The sequence below is a fragment of the Saimiri boliviensis genome, chromosome 9 (genome assembly GCF_048565385.1).
Source record: "Saimiri boliviensis isolate mSaiBol1 chromosome 9, mSaiBol1.pri, whole genome shotgun sequence".
NCBI classification, from domain to species: Eukaryota; Metazoa; Chordata; class Mammalia; order Primates; family Cebidae; genus Saimiri; species Saimiri boliviensis.
Genome location: NC_133457.1, coordinates 86,189,045 through 86,204,370, shown reverse-complemented (window position 1 = coordinate 86,204,370; position 15,326 = coordinate 86,189,045). Strand labels below are relative to the sequence as shown.

Sequence of the window (15,326 nt, the reverse complement as noted above, 5' to 3'; positions counted from 1 at the left end):
ATAGCCAAGAATCACAAACTCCAGTTTTCAAAATACCAATATTAAAAGATTTGACCGTTGCTATGGTATTGGGCTTTACAAAACATTCTTTATTTTTGCAGATAGAGAAAATATGGAGAATTCTTAGGATGATAAGGGTGCAGACCACTGTGCCACCAGGTCTTGCTGTAAGAACAGCTCACAGGCACGCTGCTGCCCCGCACAGGAATTCTGGGGCTTTTGTCACAGCCTGAGCCTCACAGATATCAGATATTGGCCAAGAGTTCCCAGGTGGTTTGGAATCAACATTCTTGGCATTACAGCTTTGTATGTTTATGGCGCGTATTAATGTATGAAATGTGTGGATTGGGAGTCCAAAAGAAGTTACAATTAACCAGCAAGTCCTAGGTAAAAAAGGTTAAAATAGCTTACCACTGAGCAGTTTCATTTCGCCTTTACAAAAATAAATGTGTTCATCGGGACAGAGTGTAACTGTTTTCTCTCATGTTCAGCTAATAGATTTCTGGTTGAACCTTTGTTATCTTTTCGAGTAGACAAAAAGAGTTCTCCATGGAGTGTCTGATTACTTTGCTGAGTGTGCAGAGAGTTCACTTCCTCCCAGTGCAAAGCTCCAGAGAAATGCTCTGAAAGAAATGTAGGTGCAATATGTTTCCTTTTTCTCAATTTTGACTGCCTCTATGTATGGATAGATAACATGAAGTCTAGAATTAAAAAGAGTGCTTGGAACTGAAGCACAGACTCCCCTCTATCACGGACTTGCTCTCCCCTCCTTCCTGCCTCTCTTGCTTTCTGGACAATGGGGATAGAGTTCTTGCTTCACAGGTGTGTTGCAAGGAGTAATTAATGACACGTTCTTTGAAGATGAAAAGCACCTGTTGGTGGTGTGTTTCATGCCACTTTCAGAGGAACTACAGACAGATCTAAAAAACACATTCCTTCCTAAGATCCTTGTTCCAACTTCAGTATAATTATGATAATCCTCGTGCTCCTGGTGTCAACAGTAAGAACATGAATATTAAATATTTATTTGTTTTCACACTAAAGTTTAGCCAAAATAAATATTTCAGCTTTCAATGTTTTGGTGGTTGAGGAAATTTCTTGCCATTCACAAACCTGTAAATATATGCTGAAGTTAAGATCTTTAGTCTCTGATTTCTCCCTCTGCAGCTTCTATCCTGCCCCTCAAAGTTAACTTTATCATCAGAGTGAAGTTTACATTGTTCGTTGTGGATGCTGTAGGAAGCAAGGGGCTTATATACAGCTATATCAACATTTTCTTGTCTTCCACGATTGTACTTTATTGCCTTTCATGCTGGCTATCTGAAATTTCTTCCAGGACATTTCAGATTATATTAAGTCCTCTCCCGTAAGTTTGATCAGCAAACCTGACACCAGCTAAATGGTGATTGTATTTGGGTAACATCTTGAAATAGCCTGAGAAATTTCAAAAGATTATTCTTTACTCACAAATAGAAATTATGTGTATGTGCACGTTTGTGTACACAGAGCCTGAATCAACTTCTGGGAAAAAAAAAAATCAGTATATCAAACATAGGCAGTGCCGACCCTTCACATCAGAAATGAATATCTATTTGCCTTAGTTAAAATGTGAACACCATCATAAATCCATTTTTAACCCAATGATTGATAAACAAGTGTATCCTAGTATAATGGAAAATGTGAAGGTTTTTGCTTGATTCAGTCTGCATTTAAACATACACTTGTGGTGGCGGGTGTTTCCAGATTTGCTAGGAGGTGAGAAGGCAAGTAGTGATACATGCCTGCTTTTTCGGGTGAAGAAAATGTGGTAGAGGGAATTTGGAGAAAACAGTGCCATGACAGCTTTACAAAGCATAAAATCATTTTTGTTTGTTTCAGTGTGAAAAGAACTGAAACAAAAAGCAGTGTCATGAGCAAATCACAGCCCAGAAGAGATACTGTGGAAACATCTAGTGACTCAGTGATTGCAGAGATAGCGAGGAGGAGGAATAATGGTCGGGCTTCCTCCAGTGCCACATCGGAATCCACAGGACAAGCAAAGAATTACATAAAGGCAGCTGAGAGCCACTGGGGGCTTCCTGTTCAAAAGCTGGAAAAAGTTAATCAGACCCAGCCAGAAGACACTAGCGGCCAGCAAAAACCTCATCCTGGGGAGCGGTTACAGACAGGGCTTCTAAGCGGGAGCCCTGTCTGTAGCTGTGAGTCAGCATCAGCAGGTCCAAAACAAAGTCCACGAGTGGCCAAAACCCAACAGAAACGAAGGAACTGCAGCTCTGCGGAAGACTTCGACCACCACAAGAGAGTTTCTCCTGGAAGTGATCGATTAGTCCCAAGAGAAATAATAGTGGAAAAAAGCAAAGCTGTTAGGGTTTTGCCAGCTTTAGAGCTGTCAGATCCAGGGTTACTTTTGAAACAAGATTTGGCAAAAACCACATCTAAGGAAGAGTTGCATGTTGTGGAAAGTCTCTCCTCAAGACATCTTATGAAAAATAACCCAGGGCAGGCACAGCAAACCGGCTCAGTCACAAACACTGAAAGATTATCTGCAATTCAGAATAGCCCAACCAAGAAAAGAAAGAAATATGAAAGGGGCCACTAATACCAAAGAGCATTGCAGTGCTGGAGTTGGGGACCGTAGTGGGCCAAACCTGTGACAAGAGAGCTGTGTGTATAGATGCCGGGATTTTTAAGGAACTAATTAGAATGATTAATTTAAATAGGAAGTATGTTATCTGTGTTGTGGCTATGGTTTGTTGTCAAAGCATTTCAAACCAGGAGGCTATATGCTTGTTCTAACAGCATTGCTACTTTCTCGTTGCATTTTATGTCTGTCTTCAGAGAATTGGTATTATGACAAAGAGCCATTCACCTTGTCAGGAAGGAGAGTGTATGCAAGGACTGCATGAAGAAACTGATCATGTGCCCCTTCTTGGGACATCAGTATGCAACGGACCACACAGAGACAGTACCACCATGCTGCCGTTCAGCTCCAGGAGTGCAATCCATCCCCCTACTCCTCAGCCTGAGTAGTAAGGCAGTGGACGAACTGTGTGTGGTCCTGGGACCAGCTTCCTTGTCTGGAAATGTGTTAGAAATGTGGTTATTGGGCCCTGCCCCTGCTGAGTAACTACCTCTGGGTGATTCTGAAACAGGCTCGAGTTTGAGAACCACTGGACTAATGGAACACTCCCGGGTGCTTCCTCCAGCCTGGCTGCCATGGTCTCCAGCTCGTCAGGTGGAGGCAGATGTGGACACGCATCCCCTTGGACTCTCTCAAACTTGTAAAACACTTAGGTTTGGGGTATAGATCACTCTCTTCCCGGGTTCTGCAGTGTGGCAGCCACGGTACCCAGAAAGCTGTTACTTACCCCTATACTTGTTGAAGTTGATGGGCAGTTCTTCCCAGTATGAGGGGAAGACATTGGAGAGGCTTGTTGTTGCCTATGGCTCAAGCCTGTCCCAGTCCCTCCTCTCACGTCCACCTCCAGGATTTTGGTTTGGGACAAACCAAAACCTAATGAGAACTCAGTGACCAGTTTCCAGTTTTCCAGTTGGAAGGCTTCACACGCAATTCAGATTTCAAAACGGGAGGCTTCCCTTTATAGTCTACCACTGTCTCTGGTGGGTTTGCTGAAATGCCATGTAGTGAATTATAGCAATGACTTATTTTGGATGGACACCTGCTAAAAATTTCCTTAATCCAATTTCATTCTGAAACAGGAAGGAAACAATGTTCAAGGTCCATTTATTTAATGCATCTTTTTTTTTTTTTTCTGTTCAACATGGGGTGGGCCATTGAAATAGCACCTCCCCTAAGTAATAAGGAAAACCAAGTATATCCCTAAAGTGTTAAAGTTAGCAGAAAAATCACCCAGAAAAGCCCAACAAAATGAAAAGAATACAGAAACAGGCACAATGTAGGTTTATGCTTGAGCTGGATTAGTGGTTTCTTCCATCTCACTCTGTCCTTCCCCATATCTCCTGTCCCTACTTATTAAGACTCGGTAAGACTCATGAAGCAGCAGCCATATTTCATGACCCCATTTTGGGTCATAAAGTTCAGTCTTGGTCACCGAACCTGGCTGTGGAGGTAGATCCTGTTACTTTGACATTCCAAACCCTTCCTGGAAACCTGTCCCTGTTCCATGATCCAGCCTCACCATCCCCACTGGAAACAGCCCTGCCTTCTGGTGTCCTGTCCTCGTCCCTCCTGGCTTTTTTCCTGCTCCCAGCTGAACCCAATCAAGAGATTCTGTAGGCGATGAGGGAACCCAATAGAATACTAACTTGAGTGGTGCTGACTCTGCTTACGCATTAGGGGTGGACTGCACAGAGCGGAATCCTCCACAGTACTTGGTAGAATGTGCATTTCCACAGCCTACCATAGGCCCCTCTCTTAGGAACAAACAGTATTCTAGGTGTGTTGTTTATTGAAGACAGGACCACGGTGTGTCACTGAATCTTCTTAAACAGAAACAATTAGAACGATTTATAAACAGGGAGGACACAAGTAATAACCCAGGGGATAGGCCAAGAAGCAGCTTTCTGGAAAAGAGTCTCGAATTAAAATGACATCCGTACAAGAACAATAATCCCTGCCTGCTCCAGAACTGGGGGGAGATATCTGAGCTGGAAAGCCACCAGAGAAAATTTCTGTTGAGAAGTTTTTTTGTTTCTCATCTTTCTCTGAAGTGTCACTCTGGTATTGAGAAGTTTTTATTTCATTAGCTAACCTGGGCTTGGTGATTAGGGCTAATACTTAGAATGATTCTCGGTCAAGAAAAGTCTTGGCTTTAGAGTTTGTTATATTTGGGGATATGACAATTACTGTGATCTAAGAGGGAAAATAGTATCTTTGGTTAGATAGATGGGGTCTTCCTCACAGCCCTCACATCCCTTCATGTAAAAGGGATTTTAACAGGGTTTACAGAGGAAATGGCTCTCAGTTCCCACACTGTGGCATGTGTTTGAGGAATTTTGCCTTTAAGCATTTTTCTTGCACATGTCTGAAGCACCCCTGGATCTCTTGTTATTTGAATGGTTGTGTGATTCTTTGGACATTTGGAAGTACAAAGGGGTAAATGGATGCCGGGTTTTGTTGTTGTTATTGTTGCTTATTGAGTAGGAAATGAAGGGTTCTCACTGTTGGGAATGGTATGCGTTTTGATATTCTTAATGATCTTAATAATTTGGCATCTGAAAGTGAAACACTGTCAGTATTCTCAGTCAAAAAGGACAAGTTACTCAACCACTTACCTGGTACCCCAAGTTATATTCAAGTTCCTGTGACCCCAATCTTGGAGAAGTCAATGATCCAATTCGATTGATGTTGTAACTTTTATTTTCCTAACTTTCTTAGTGTCATGGATTCTAAGCCACTTCCATGTGCTTTCAGATGACATCTTAATATATTGGTGTTGAGGTTTTTTTCAGTGTCCATAAACAAGAAAGATCTGGGAACAATCTGTATGATTTTTCTTTCACATTTTCTTATCTTTGACACTAAAGGTTTTAACTGTCATCCAGATATGCATATGAATTGTAAAATGCAAAGGAGCAAGCTTTTGGGGGTCGGGGAGTAAGTGCTGCAGTTCTTTTGTTCACTTATTTTAATACTATAGAAGTATAGAAGTGTATTTCATTTTATAAAAAACAACAATCATAAAAACTCTCTGTAGTTTGATTTATGGAGAATACAGCTTATCTCTGAAAGATCTCAAGATACAGCTTGGGGACCGAAATGGGATCACAGTGTAATTGTTTGCTTTTGGTGTCATGTTTGGATTTTAGCGTGGATTGTTGTGCGTATCAGTGGCCTTTGATTTGAGAAAAGAGCTTGGCGAGGGCAGAACGCATGAGGGAAGGAAACTCTGCTCAAGAGAATGGCCTGGGATCATAGTGTCGCCATTCCCAGCTTCCTTGAATTCCTTCTTGGCAGGCCCTGCTATATTTCCACAAAACTGTAATGAGTGGCCCTCCTTTGGAGGTGACAGTGGCTTTCCTAAGAACCCAAAATTCTCTTTTCAGCGTGCTGTGACTTGAATATGGAAATCATTTTAATTTCTTCTTTTATGAGAAAATTTTCATGCTTGGTTTGTCAAGACAAGAGAGTTCATTCCTTATTATTGAAACATTAATGAATTGAAACAGGTTGAAGCAAGTAAAAAAATCAAAATTAGATTGGTTTATCTTAAATAGTTAAAAGCCTTCCCTAGTACAAAATAAATTAAGTGTTGTAAAATGAATTTAATTCAGATAATTACCTAGTACAGAAGTCTAACCATATATATCATTGGTATTGCAATTTAAGGGTATAATTAAATTCTCAGAAATCTGCAGGACTCCCTCTAATTTGGTTTCCATATTTATTTAACAAAACAGGGAACAAATATGTGTCAATGTGCAGCTTAACAGGGGAGACTTGAATGGATAAAATTATCTTTAATTATCTAGAGCTACCCGGCACTGAGCTTGAATTTAATCATATTCAAATATTTCCTTTGGCAGCATAATATTACCATACATCGTATTACCTCACAGTTCCTTATCAAAAATTTTAATTCTTTGCTTGAGCAAAAATCAAAAAACCGTATGTTTGACTCTAAAGTATTTGATCAGGGAAAAGAAGGTGTGAATTGGACAGATCCCCCAAATAATTTTCTTCAATCAGAGCCAAACATGGCAATAAGTCACCAGGAGAGCTCTTTTTTCCTTATCTTCTCATTTCGTTTTGTTTAAAACTCTTTAAATAATTCAATAGTTGTGCAGGCCTAAGGTTTTATGAATAAAGAGTAAAACAGTAAAACAATTTTACTCTTTATTTATAAAACAGTACATTTTGACATAAATATACTGTTTTATGAATACAGTAAAATTGTTTTAAAAAATTAGTGTGTATGCTTTTGTTCTTCAAAAACAAGTGAATTAACCCCCAAAAATACATACCTAAATTGCCCTTTTCTGAACATGCTATTTTAAATTATGCTGTATTTGTAAAAAAAGTGTTTAATTTGTTGAAATAATCCTGCAGTTTTGAATACGTTGTAAAATAATCAAAGGAGCTTTCCATTTAACCATTGGCCTTATAGATTTAGGCAGTGATAACCCAGCATGAAGCATTTAGATTAAATTGACCTATAAGATTTTGGGGTGCATACAGTGTGGACTTGTTCCCAATTCTGCTCCCAACTCTGAGCTAAGATAGACCTCTTTGGCAGGATTAAACTACGGCACTTTGACTCCTTTCCAGGAATCTTGACATTCCCCAAATTGATTCATTTCTGTTTTCCAAGTGGATATAATCTTTACTCAGAACTGATGAAGTCCTGGGCTGTCTACACTGTCTTTTATTTCAGTACTGCACACTTCTGTAGTGTTTTGTTTTTTTAACTTCTGTAGTTTTGTACCTAACTCTTCAGAAGCATTTGAGTATCAGGTTGGAATAGCTGTGCGTGCAATGCTGAGAACCACCGCAGTGTATGAGGCATAGCTCATTTCTTCCTAGTGTTTTGGTCATGGTAGCCTGCCATCTGGCCTAACCCACAGGAAAGATGCCTTGCCCTGTCCATGGGGGCTGGGCTTGGGATCTGGGGATTGCATAATAGCATGAGGCTGCAAGCTGCAATCTCTGGGTCCAGGCTGCTGCTTTGCCACTAATTGGTTTTATGTATTTTGGTACAAGTCATGTAAGCTCCCAGGCCTTAGTTTCTTCATCTGTCAAAGAAAATTATCTCTAATAGTTTAAGTGCCAAACACAGCTTTTAGTGCATCGGGTTAAACATACCCCTCTCATGTATTAATTTCTCCATCTGTTTGAAAATGGTTTTCTACACTGGCCACCTACCTGGGTAGCCTCTGTCAGGCGTCCCCAAACTTTTTACACAGGGGGCCAGTTCACTGTCCCTCAGACCGTTGGAGGGCCGCTGCATACTGTGCTCCTCTTACTGACCACCAGTGAAAGAGGTGCCCCTTCCTGAAGTGCGGCGGGGGGCGCGGGGGCAGGGAGGTGCAGATAAATGGCCTCAGGGGGCCGCATGCGGCCCGAGGGCCGTAGTTTGGGGACGCCTGCGAGTCTAGTTCAATCAGAATCCCTGAGGTTTGATCTGGGTGTTGGGATTTTTAAAGCTCGTCAAATAATGATACTCAGGAGACACCATAGTTAAGAACTATTGTTTAAAAATGTGGAGCGTGCATGTAAATAGCGGATGTTAAAAGGGAGGGTGGGCTGAGTATCTTTAGAAGAGGGGTTTTCTGTTAATGGAGACAGGGTCAGCTGAGTATTCTTAGAAGAGGAGCTTTCTGCAAATCAGAAGAATACCACCTACTTGCAAGTAAATGAGTAGGAATGGCTTTGGGGACGAGTTGTCAGTCAACAGTCATGCATTTTAATCTTACAAAGAGATGTATTTTGTTTTCTTCTGAAGGCCCCTCTACATTGGTTCTGCTGCTTTAGAGCCTACACATCCAAACACACCTCTGGTCTTCACCAACACTGAGAAATTGTTACCCTCGTTCAGAAGATGGGTCTTAAAGCACCTAAATAATTGTCCAAAATTTTACATAAACCTCTGGGGTTTGCCTTTGATCATGATCGTTAATATCATTAATAGGCTCTCTGAAAGTGCATGTGAATTTCAAGTTAGCATTTGGCAGGGCAGTGAAAGAATGAATGCTTTTAAAATAGTTTGGCTCAGAAATTGCATCTGAAATAACCCTGTGGGAAAATCAGGAGAATTTCTCATCCTCCAAAGGATTACCTAGGATGAGACACTGACCTTGTGTTTTAAGTTCAGTTGCATTTCTTAAAACCTCATTCATTACCCAGCCTGATTTATTTTCAGAGTGAAGTAGGCTGTGGGAGGGGGCTATATAATGATGTATGGTTTTTATGTTTGCCTTCTGTTTTCTGCACAGTTCCCAAAAGATTTTTATCATAATGTGTATATATATTTCTTTAAAAAAAAAAAATACAGCTTCTTCACGAGATTTACTGTGGCTTTTCTCTCAGAATTTAGAGCTGAAGAATTCTCTCCTCTTCAGGCTCTAAGGCGATCAAACCCCAGAAGGCTGAGTGTGTGCGGGGTGAGCAGAGCGCTGACCTCTGCCAGGGGAGAGGTCAGTTCAGCACACAAGACTCAAAAGGGAGGAAGAAAAAGCAACTCCTCAGCAGGGAGTTTGACTTGCTCTAGGGCAGAAGAGCTTTTATAAATGAGTTCCCAGTCTCCCACGCCCTCTCGCCTGCACTTCTGTTACCAGTCCTGTTCTGTGCTTAGACACCACACACACACACACACACACACACACACACACACACGGAACACACATGCGCACGCGCGCGCACACACACACGTGTGCACACACACACCCCTCATTTCCACGCGACCTGCCCCAGGAATGATGGAGAGACTGACAGACCCTGCTCTAGAGGAGGCAGGTGATAGATTGACTGGGAATTTTTCTAGGCCCAGTGGCTCCCAGGGCCTTTTCAGTCCCTCCTTCACACGCTTGAGTGGTGAGAAGAACACAGAAGTCTCTTTCCCAAACCCACAGTGGGTGCCTGGGAGGATGAATACCAGCACATCCATTCCTGTTGTCAGAGGGAGAGGTGGAATGGTAAATCAGGGCAACCTCCAGCCGGGAGGTGGGAGACTGGGCTGGGTGGTTGGAATGTGTCCCAGTAGGAGGAGCCTAGAGGGACCTTCCTGTCACAGCACCAGAGAAGGACCTTGTGATGCAGCACCACTGGTCTATTCGTATATTCTCCTTAAAATGCTGCCCCAGTGAACCTCGTCCTGGTGCCCTTCTGCTCAGTATGTGGGCCATCTGACTGTGGCATAGCCTGGGGCATCTAGAAAAAAATATTCTCAGGTGGCTCTTCCATGAAAATGCCCTATCAATCCGAAGGCACTTCTAGGCAGCAGAGCTTTCTGTGCCAGAGATGTCGGGGATCTATGTTGCTGTTGGGGTTCTTGTTTTGATGCCAATAAAAATCTTCACTGGGAAGAACCTTCTAGATCTCACTAAAATCTTTACACAGGTTCAAAGACAAGGAGTCTGTGCATCCATCTGTGAAATTTCTGCAGTAAATTCTTGTTCTTTTCCCTTGAAGATAGTATTTCTTGGTACCAGTTTATCAAATCTCATGTTCTTTGGGTCCCAGTTGTAGAAACAGCTTTGGTTCTTGTTTTGCATGTTTGTCAAGTCTAACTCCAGGTCCTAATAATGTTTTAGAAAAGCTCACTGAACTTTAGAGAAACCTTAATTTTCTGCTACCAGCTATGCATGTCTGCCGAGGCCACCTGCCTGCCACGAAAGGCCAATCCTAATAGAGCCGATGGTGGGAGAGGAAGTTTGGCTTCACATTTAGCTCCTTCTTAGTGCTGAAGAAATGGCCACTGTGCAGTGACGGCAGCCAAGGAGGGAATTTCCTTGTAGGGAAAGCCTCTGGGGAAGCCGGGAGTGGGAACACAGAGTATTTCTGAAATGTCCAACTCACTGAAAACCTCCGGAAAATCAAAGTCAAACATTACCTTGTTTCATAGGAGAGAAAACTATCTCAAGACTTGAGTGTCCTGGAGTCCTCCAAGGCTAGGTATCTAAGCTTCCCTCATTTGGCACACATTTTATAAAATGGGGCTGTAGAGGGATATAGAGGAAAACCCTGTATTCTATTCTCATTATTTGCAGGCTGTAGAAAGCTATTATCAACACACACAGACTATAGACTGTTGTAGATTTTAATGAGGCTCCACTTTTGTGCAGTCCTGTAGCTCATTCTTGTCTTGAATGAACTGTTCTTTCCATTGCACTGGGAGCCGGCTCTGTATTGATTAGGGAAAAAGCCAACAACAGTTTGTAAAGTCACAACCAAGTATAACACCTACAAGTGACACAGACTGGTATAATAACCCTGGTTTTTTTTTTGAGAGGGAGTCTTGCTTTATCACCCAAGCTGGAGTGCAGTGGCGCGATCTCGGCTCACCGCAACCTCCATCTCCCAGGTTCAAGCCCTTCTCCTGCCTCAGCCTCCTGAGTAGCTGGGACTACAGGCGCCCACCACCACGCCTGGCTAATTTTTGTATTTTTAGTAGAGACGGGGGTTTCACCATGTTGGCCAGGCTGGTCTCGAACTTCTGACCTCGTGATCCACCCGCCTCAGTCTTCCAAAGTGCTGGGATTACAGGTGTGAGTCACCGCACCCAGCCCTACGATCCTTTTTAGGAGAGGTTTATATTAGTTTTCCATCCTTGTGTAACAAATTACCTTAATTTGAGAGGCTTAAGACAACATAAATTTACTGTCTCATAGTTTTTGACACTTCTTAACTGGGTCCTCTGCTCAGGATCTCTTAGGCTGAAATCAGGGCGTCGGCCAGGCTGCATCCTCAGCTGCATGCTCACCCAGGGAAAGGTCTGCTTCCAAGCTTCCTTGTTGGCAAAATTCAGTTCCTTGCATTTGTAGGACTAAGATCTACATTGTCCCACTGGCTGTTGGCAGGGGATTTCCTAGAAGCCATTTTGAAGGTCTTTGCCATGTGACCCCTTCCATTTCATTAATGGAGAAATCTTGGCATTGAATCACTTTCATGCTTTGAATCTCTTTGACTTCTCCTTCTGTGACCAGCCAGAGAAAACTCTCTGGTTTTAAAAAGCTCCTGTAATTAGGTCAGCCCCACCTGGATAATCTGTATTTGAAGGCTAACAGATTTGAGACTTTAATGACATCTGCAAAATCCCTTCACAGCAGTACCAGGATTAGTGTTTGATTGAATAACCAGGGGCCAGGGACCTTTGGGAGCCATCATGGAGTCCTGCCTATGACCAGATCCAGCAGCACTTAGCTCTTCTCTTACAGGCCCAGTTCAATGGTGTCATGGTGAGAAAGTAGACTGTCAGTTGGAATCTTTCTGAATTCCTTAATCTTTTAATGGTTGCTTACAGCAAATACTGAAAGCAGTGTTCTTTCCTTTTCCTGTAGTCCTTTTCATGAATACTACAGTGGCACACATTTATTGTCAGTGTGACATATGAGGAAACTGAGGCACAATGAATTTTAGAAATTTACCCAAGTTTCTTGCCAAGTTAGTAAATGGCCGTGCCTAGAATCCAGGTCTAGCAAACCCCAAAGCCCAGAAACTGTGTTGTTAGAACACACAGGTAGAAAATTCCAAACCAGGAGCTGGGAGGAAGAGCTGCGATTGCAATCAAAGGCATCTCAGTCCAGAATGCGTCCTCTTGATCACTAAGCACACAGCCTGGCTTTGCACACCAAGCAGGTGAAAGTAACAGTCTAGTGAAGTCTAGTAACAGGCCCACCTGGAGGCCAGACACTTTGCAGGAGATGTTCAGGACCTCTTTTGTAACTCCACTGCAGCCAACACTGTCCGGCTGAGAGCTCAGGAAGCACAGAAATGATGGGGCGTAGAGGTGGAGAAAGCCAGAGGTTGTGGTCCCTCCCGGCTCTTTCCCACTGCCTTTACTGTACTAGAGGCACTTTTTCCTTCGCTTTTTTTTTTTTTTTTTTTGGCAGATCTTTATGGTGTATCACATTTGCGCTCTTCCTTTCTGCTTTATGTTGTAAGTTCTTTCAAAAATACTTCCAAAGTAACATCACTGCAAAGCCAGTGAGAGTCCTCTGAGGGCATCTGATTGTTCAGGTCCTGAACTTGGAGGTTTTATGTTTCTGTCTTGGGGATGGGGTTTTTCCAAGTCACTTGGTATGGGTGCCTGGCGCAGAGGAAACTTCTACATAGAATGTAATTCTGGCCTACCCTGACACGACAAACAGGTTAAGGATGATTTGTGGGAGATGTTGCTAATCCGTCAGTGCTGGGTGGAGGAGTGTGGAGGCGTAGCCTTTTGGGGATGTCAGATGGAGGAAGCAGAGCTGCCCACAGGCAGTTCCAGGAGCTCTCAGGTGTGTCTGAACTGGCCCAGTCACACACTGGACGTGGTGAACTTCATCACATTCAAGTGATCTGGATTTTAGTCCTGTTAAATGCTCAGGTGTTTTTGCGGTGATAACCTGGAAGGAAGCTGCCAGAGGGAGTGGGAGTGGCTAGAGAACAAGGGATGAGTCCTAATGATAATTGCAATCACTTGACACTGGCCAGGACCCTGGCACCTGCATCTCAGACCCAGTGAGCAGCAGTGCTGTTCTGAAGATGCCTGTAAAATGTCCTACTGCATGGAGCTGTAGGACCTAGTGGGGCTGTCTGTTTCCTTTCTGAACCTCTTTTCCTGCAACTCATTTTAATTCTATGAAGCAAAAACTAAAAGGGAAATTGGAAATGTCCCAAGAACAAAGGAACAGCCTACAAGGGAGCTAGGGCTTAATCTGCCTTTGATGCAGAAAACACCTATTGCTCCTGGATTTATACAGATGTCACTTTCTAGGCAAAACCAGCTCAGATTAATGACACTGTCTTAGCAGCCACTTCCTGTGACCTCCCTTGAGCCTTTTCGTCCATTTTTGTGAAGTGCTGATCTCCCAAGGCTTCACCTTTGAAAATCACACTAAGGGCAAGATCCGGACATAAACCTAGCAAATTCCCAGAAGAGACGGAAAACACAGCAGCCCAGGAAGCAGGAGCCCCAAGTTGTAGTTCTGGCTGTTGCTAACTCTCTGTATAACCTCGGACAAGTCTTTGAACCTCTCTGGGCCTCAGTTTACTCTTCCGGGAAAGTAATGGGCGTTAGATCCTTTGATGGGTAAGGCCCTTGATTGCATTAACATCCTGTGAGTCTATGCTGAAGGTATTTCAACTGCACATATCTCGGCAAGGATAAAATAAAGCAACTTTTCACTCTTCAGGTGCCAAACAGAAGGGGCCAGCCTGTTTGGTTGCCTGAGTAGTGATTAGGAAGCCAGCTGCAAACATGTATTTCCCTCTGGGATCACTGATGAGCCCCGCCAGCCCTGCCAAGATTGCTTCTCTTTAAAACAAAGCTGTTACTTTCATGTTGCTGGCATCTGCATTTGCTTTCTGGATAACTCAACCCTTGGGTGCCCTGGTGTGGATATTTGCAGTGGGGGTGGGTTGGAGAAGGTAGCAGGCAGACCTCAATTCAAGGTGCTTACTGGATTTAAGAGCCTTTATTCTCCAGGTTAATTTTCCTGACTTACCTATCACAGGTTAATACTGGACCCATGCATAATGATACATAATTTGAGACTCGTAAAAGCCACCTTGGACTTGAAAGAAATGCAGTCTAAGCCAGGAAGGTTGTGCCTAGCATGCAAGAGCAAGTAATATAGGCAGAATATACGTCCAAAGCAAGAGAGCCACACCCTTTTGACATGATCTCAGAGGGTGCCATGTGGGGTTTAGGCTCCTCAGCTGCCAGGCAGTGATACCACTACAGCCCGACAAGCACCACTCCCCGCAACCTGCTCTTAGTTTTAACAGCCATTGGAAGGCAGTGGCTCACAAACGGAAATTCGTTATTTTTAATAGACCCTGAAATACCTCATGGATTTGAAGTGATGCAACAAGATTGCCTTAATGGTTTTTAAACTTTGTTTTTTAAGACTTCTGGGGCTAGAACCGTAGAGAACTGCCTCAGGGCATCCTTCTAGCCCAGATAACCAAGCTGTTTGTTGGCATTGCTGACATACCCTGAGCCAGGATGTTTAGCTGCTTGTGGGGTGGAAAAAAAATGTTAAGAAAAATAATTGTTGTTTTTGCAAACTATCTATTTAAAAACAGAACCTCAGGAAGCAGATTTCTGTTCCAATGCTTGGATGAATCAGAGCTTACAAAGTATAAATACACATTAGCAGGAGGAGGCTTCCCATAACCCATGTGCTTGTACATCTTCCCAGACCAGGAACCTCTGAACTCCCGTTTCTCATTCCCAGTAGAGGCAAAAAAGAGACCCGCAGTTGAAACGGAAATGGTGGAGCATTGCTCAGCCCAAGTTTCGAAGCCTGATAGGCTTATAGAAGATGTTTTTCCCTTTAAAGGCAACTGGTTTTTTGCTGCACACTTGCTCACTATGGAGCAGACAGGTGTAAGCCATTTAGAAAGGTGGGAAACCCACGCTCTGGCCCATTTGGCTCCTTGCTACCTAAGAAATATTACTAAATAAGTTAATTTTGACTCACTGACCCCTCAGATCAGCTAATAGGCATGAAGCACTTAGACCACAACTTGCTTAAGGGGCAGTGTAATTATTTTACTTAAAAATGATGTCAGGTGGCAATTTAGCAACAAACTGTCTTCCAGGCTATTTAATTCAGTTTAACAAGGAGGAAAAACATTATAATTAACAAAGAGCTGGTACTGTAGTACTTTAGCAGAGTTGCTCCCAATTTTTACTGTGCAT

The 15,326-nt window shown here is 43.0% G+C and overlaps 1 protein-coding gene across 4 annotated transcripts in view; it reads left to right on the top strand.

Annotated features, from left to right (window-relative positions):
• SLX4IP (SLX4 interacting protein) overlaps positions 1-5,668 on the top strand; it is a 195,668-nt gene extending 190,000 nt beyond the window's left edge. For all 4 annotated transcript variants that reach the window (XM_074406237.1, XM_074406238.1, XM_074406236.1 and 1 more), the window contains 2 exons: positions 534-634; positions 1,879-5,668. In XM_074406237.1, coding sequence (XP_074262338.1) covers positions 534-634; positions 1,879-2,599 — 822 coding nt within the window. In that variant the 3' untranslated portion in view covers positions 2,600-5,668. The remainder of the gene's footprint in view (positions 1-533; positions 635-1,878) is intronic.
• The last annotated feature ends 9,658 nt before the right edge of the window (positions 5,669-15,326 follow it).